Raw genomic sequence first — 6215 nt, 5'->3', positions numbered from 1 at the left:
AACTACTTGTTTGAGAATTGTGCAATGTGCTAAGCAATTACCAACGCCAGGAACTTCATTGATTTCGCTAATGCCGCAGAGCTATGGAAAGTCGTGCGTGGGTGGTCACAAATTGCCACAACGTGACCGCAATTTTTAAATTAATTATGTAACAATTGACCACATAAGAGCCCAATAATAATAGTAATAGTAACCATATGCAATTGCTTGTGATTTGGATGTACTCTGCTTTTGGTGGGGCTTGAGATGCTTGATTTACTATATACGCGTATACCCACTCGACTGTACTGCTAAATGTCTGAGTCACAGCGAATTCTAATAACTAATTGCGACAAAACTCCCAAATTCGGTGAATACTCAGCCCATAACTGCCACTTCGCTAAGGCGCAGTGGCGTCCAAGCCCACTCACGACATAAGCGGCTTTAAACACAGCGCACTGATTCATAGGAGGCATGATACACTCACACAACTATATGCTCGCAAATACGCATAAGTAATGGGAAGACGCAATGAGACCACTACATTTTGAGCCGTTATAGTCGTGGCGTCTAACAGTAAATGGTGATGGTGAAGTAAATAACCTCGATTAATACGTGATCGATCACCTGCTTCGAGCTCTGCTCACCTGCTTTAGTTCTCTATAAACCTAGCAATGAAAGGCCAAAGGTAAATTCACAAAGGATATATAAGATCCTTGGGGAGTTTTCATCAATGTAGCGCCACCATAGTAATACTGTGTGTTGCAAATGCGAATAATATAAGCAGCCCCTGTGATGCTTGTGTTTTATGCAATTGAGAGTATTTTTACTACAAACAACTGTGTTGGTATTCCAGGTGCACGACTTTCTTAACCTTCTAACATATGAGTGGGTGGCGGTTGATGCAGCAATGCTCGTCATCAAGCAGGCAAAGTCAAGCTCTTTAGTGTACTACATGTCTGAAATGAAGAAACTCCTTATCAAAGATCATACATCAACTGAGCTAATCTAAAACATTCAGGACCATCAGTTTGGAAGATAACATCAAGGTCCACTCCGCAAACAACAGGAAAAGTTAACCGATAAATATTTCTATAAATACGACAAGAATATAGCATAGAATATAGAATTTATGATACATGATCGACATTAATGGTTATGTGTTATCATTATGCAGTGTAACTCTGAGCGAAGAGTCTCTAACGATACGACAGCAACCAAAGGATCATGTTACTGCAATACCCTGACTAATACAGCAGAAATCCAGCCATGAGACTAAGCAACCCACTACCCAACAGCCAGCCAAGAAATCTAACCAGCTAACCAATAACAACAAAATGTCATGAGCAGCAGCAGTTACGAGATGGGCGGCAAGAGGTGCAAGACGATGGCGATGATGACTTCGATTGCCTCCAGGTTATATGGTTTAGATATACATAGCAGACACTAACTACGATCATCATCAAGCGTTAACAAGCTCATTTTTCTTAAGTTGGTAATACAGCAAACTAGCAGTCGTGCAGTCCAGCCATCCAACCATCCAGCAAACCGGACATACCTCTAGTGGTGGTGCAAGAGAACTTGTGAATTTGTGATAATCAACTGCGAAGCAATCATGTTTGTTTGAGGCTGGTAATCATAAATCGATAATGGCCAATGCAAAAGCTCCAAACACACGGCAGCGCGGCAGCAAAACCAACAACAACACTGTATTTATGCAACTTTGTTAAAGATATATACATAAGTGTCTATTACAACACATACAATGGAGAACAAGCTTCGCACACGTATCTGCGAATAAGTGTCAAATGGCCGAACGTGGCACGTTAAAAGCCAAGAGCCGATCATGATAGCTTTGGGCAGGACTCGGTTAGATTTCTGTTGGAAAAATGGAACAATTTGGAAAAATGGAAATTTATTTCTCACTACTTAGGATAGATTCTTGTAACTTCCTTTAGCAAAGACCATGATCAAAACTCTTATTCCATTCATTTCGTTAGCTCAGAAAATGTAATGACTCGTAAACATATGCAGTTTTGTGGCTGTGTGTCCCGTACTCTTGCGCAAGTTGCTGCATTTATTTCAAAATACTTACCGACCAGAGTCATTTAGTGCCTGAGATCTGATGCTGCCGCGATGCGCTGGGATCTGATGTTCCGATGGCTGATTGTTGATACTGATGATGCAACGCCTGTTACCTTCACATTGCACTCGAAGCACACCGCCTGACATACGATGCGGTGTTTTGTTTATTTTTAAGCTATAATTTAGACCATAATTGCACGCCAGCGGGCAGAATTTGTAACTAAACTGCAAATTAGCAGCCAATTCCACCGCCGATTAATAACCATAATTATTGGCTCAAATGCTGACGAAGATGCAGACGCAACCGGCGGCGCGAATGAATATGTAGGCATAATAAAAGAAGTTTTCGTGCGGCTATTCTCGGGAGAGGCGGCCATGCGATAGTAGTGTTGGCGTTGATGATGATGCTTAGCCAACGCCTGGAATAGTCGTAGGCAGAATCGTGAGACACCATGGCGTTATCCATTGTTTCTATATATACAAATTTGGTTTATTCTTGGTGGATCCGGCTTATTGGTCGTAGTTAATTGGTCAGTATGAATTGAAAGAAAGAATTTCAAAAGTGCTTGTTTAAAGAATTGATGGGATACTCTCTTGTTCTTCTTTTTAACAGATTAATTCACTAGTTAGTATATATACTTACATACGGACATATGTATATGTATATAGTATATAATATATTAAGTTAGCATTTTTAGTTAAAACTGCTGATATACTTGTAATTTCATTGCGTCTTATTTTTATTTCCGGTTTGGAAGTTAATTTTAATCACTCTCGCCTTTGTTGAATACAAACTTAATTGTGCAAAATAATTGGAACACATAATGTGTAAAATGAGTTAAACTATAAATTTTAAAATTCCTTTGAAAATTGTCAGACACGAAAAGAAGACACCATTAGTTTTCAACAATTGTGCTAAGAACTCCTTAACTCCATGTATTTGAAAAATAAACAAAAAGTTGTTGATGCAACCATGCGAATCAAATCGCGCCCTCTGTCACATTTATTTTGCAACGAGGAACCAAAAATAAAACCTGGCAACTTGTCTCAAATATTTACTGATATATGACCGTTCGTTCTAGTTATAAAAAGTGAAATTTTCTAAGTAGTTTTAATTTGTGTCCTGGATTTTATGTAATAAATAACTTTCATATCATTTGAAAAAGTATGTTAATCAAATACCTACGTATCATAAACTGTAATTAGTGACTGAATTTTGCAATATTAATATTAATATCAATCGAATAATCTACAATAGCTCACACAGAATCCTTTGTTCAAGCGTTTAAATAGTGACGATATACATACATATGTATGTATGTAGATACATGCGAAGTGAATAATGGAAAATTATGGTGTATTCAAACGAGTAAATTTTCAGAATTTATATTATGTGAAAATATGACCTTATCATGAAAAATATTCAGTTCCTTGTATTAGGTAATATTAAATAACATTTATATTCTTGATATTAAGTTGACATTTCAAATGCATGTGCAATGTCTTTGAGAAAACTCGTGAATCCTAATCGCATTTTTATTTACGTTTTATTGAAGACTATTTTTTAAATTTCTTTTAATTACGCTTCGCATCTAGTTACAGTTCACCACGAAATTCCAGTGTTGAGAAACACAAAAATATTTATATTGATAATTAATATTGTTTGATAAATTTTAGTCATATAATTTAAAAATCTTTACTTTTTTATTTCAAGTTTACCAATTTTTTTGTTTTTGATAACGAATTTTTAATATTCTGGTCCATGTAATGATACAATTGTACATTGCCGTAGTGGAATTTTATAACATCTTTGAGCAACACTATTGTTGAAAGTTCACCAATTTTATGTCTACGTCATTCCTTTCTCACTCCTTATTTCCCATTGCCCATGTATATTGGATTTTTTATGTTTGTCATTTCGTCAGTCATTGTCAGTGTATTTATAAAATCGTCACAACTAAATTTAATTTGGTGTAAATTTCTACTGTTGCTGAATATTAGCATTTATCCATTGTTTATAAAATTATACTGCGTACTTTAGTAAAAGGTAAGTTCTGTGTCTTGTGGAATTTAAGACCTAAAGTTTAGAATATTTTGTAAACAATGTTGAAATTCAATTAGAGGCGTAAATGGTACTATTGTAGATGGAAAACGAAGTACGCGTTAAAATATAAACGGGTTAGAAAACTGGTTGAAGGGGAAGAAGTCTATAGAAGTGATTACTCAACATCATTGAAAAGAGATTTTTCTTCAAGAAAGCATTCATTTTGGATTAATAACCATAAATCTTATTGTTTTAGATAGCAGCGGAAATCATAAAAAAAAATGTTACTTCGCTTTGGCCGAACTAGCATCATTCGTACAAAATAAAATTCAATAATTTTATTAAAATATTAATGCTTGATATGGTTTAGAAATTTGAAAATATATACATATGAGTAATAGTAAGTTTGCATGTACATATATATATGTGCATACAATAGAATTTGACGAATCAGTCCTTAACAATATTTAGTTTTTTTACGAAACTTTCATTTCTTTTTGTATACTATTATGAATGTATGTACATTTACGACGATTTTCGGCAGTAATGTTGATTATATTTATATATTGCCATTATATTGATTAGTTAATTGAATTTTATCATCCCCACTCATTAAGAATATAAATTAGATTACAATAACTCATAATTTAGAGGTTCAAATTGCAGTAGGGACGGGACGTAATATCGGTTACAATATAAGACAAAGAAATGTTTAAGTAAAGCAATACGATTCTTCTTTCAGGCTTATCATTAACACATAATTTCCGTAACTTCTTAAAGAGCAAAGTTCGACAACAACCAAATCGAAATAAGCAGATATGGCAACGCGCAAGAAGTCTTTGCTGAAAGTGATCATTCTAGGAGATAGTAGCGTTGGAAAGACGTCACTCATGAATCAATATATAAATAAACGATTCTCAAATCAATACAAGGCAACGATCGGAGCAGATTTCTGTACAAAAGAGGTCATTGCTGACGACCGAGTAGTCACAATGCAAGTATGTGCGCTTAACAAAAAATCTTTAGTTCATAATTGCACGTTATAATTTTTTATAATTAACTTCTTAGATTTGGGATACTGCTGGACAAGAACGCTTTCAATCTCTGGGTGTGGCCTTTTATCGTGGCGCTGATTGTTGTGTACTCGTATACGACGTTACTTCACCAAATTCATTTAAAAATCTGGATTCATGGCGTGATGAGTTTTTGATACAGGCCAGCCCAAGAGATCCAGATCACTTTCCTTTCGTGGTGCTCGGAAATAAAGTTGACATGGATAATCGGCAGGTAAATATTCAATTCAATCACTATTAATAACATAACATAATTAGAGTAAATTTTTTATCCTTCCTATCCCTAGGTATCTACTCGACGAGCTCAACAGTGGTGTCAATCTAAAAATGATATGCCATACTTTGAAACTTCAGCGAAAGACGGCACTAATGTAGAATTGGCATTCCAAACCATTGCCAGAAATGCGCTTGCTCAAGAAGCCGAGGTAAAGATGAAAAGCCCAAGCCACGTCTGTATGTTTATACTAATACTTTTTTCAGGTTGAACTGTACAATGAATTTCCTGATCAAATCCGCCTTAACACAGATCGTAACAATCGCAATGGAAACTCTGACAACTGTCAGTGCTAATATATCTATGCTGAATTTAGCAGAATTATGGATTGTATTGAAATGAGCGTAAAAAATACATATATAAAGATATGAATATTCATAACGCGTTCGCGGCTATAATAGAATTCACCAGAAAATAGACGTAAACAAAGATGCAATTGGTATAATATTAAAAGAACGAAAATATTAAAAAAGTAAATATATTTGCATACAACTGCAACTAACATAATTTAAATATACATTAAAATATGAATATTATTACTATAATACTACACACAATTATACATATATGAAAAAGATTACGGTCTATAATTCAAAGGGGTTATACATTAAGTAAAACAATTTTCAAGAGAAATTAATTAAAATCGAAAAAACTCACATCTTACTAAAGAGAAAAACCATTTTTTCAGCTACAAGTTTCGACAAATAAAAGTGAAGTTAACTTGAACTATTTGTATGGACTTATCGCTGTTTCAATTAGA

At 34.7% G+C, this 6215-nt stretch overlaps 1 protein-coding gene across 5 annotated transcripts; it reads left to right on the top strand.

Annotated features, from left to right (window-relative positions):
* Nucleotides 1–3125: 3125 nt before the first annotated feature.
* On the top strand, nt 3126–6194 carry LOC108978714 (ras-related protein Rab-7a). 5 transcript variants are annotated; one of them, XM_018949117.1, is made up of 5 exons: nt 3126–3229; nt 4851–5106; nt 5177–5395; nt 5469–5606; nt 5662–6194. In XM_018949117.1, exons 2-5 carry the CDS (start codon nt 4927–4929, stop codon nt 5749–5751), a joined length of 627 nt encoding a protein of 208 aa, XP_018804662.1. In that variant the 5' UTR covers nt 3126–3229; nt 4851–4926; the 3' UTR covers nt 5752–6194. The 5 variants fall into 5 exon arrangements, with proteins under 5 accessions (XP_018804662.1, XP_018804665.1, XP_018804663.1 ...); XM_018949120.1 differs by having other exon boundaries at nt 3139–3229; nt 4889–5106; XM_018949118.1 differs by lacking the exon at nt 3126–3229 and adding an exon at nt 3275–3504.
* The last annotated feature ends 21 nt before the right edge of the window (nt 6195–6215 follow it).

Source organism: Bactrocera latifrons, unplaced genomic scaffold (genome assembly GCF_001853355.1).
Source record: "Bactrocera latifrons isolate USDA-ARS-PBARC rearing strain unplaced genomic scaffold, ASM185335v1 scaffold_126, whole genome shotgun sequence".
Classification (NCBI taxonomy): Eukaryota; Metazoa; Arthropoda; class Insecta; order Diptera; family Tephritidae; genus Bactrocera; species Bactrocera latifrons.
The sequence above is the reverse complement of the archived record's forward strand: the minus strand, read 5'-3'. Positions and strand labels throughout refer to the sequence as shown.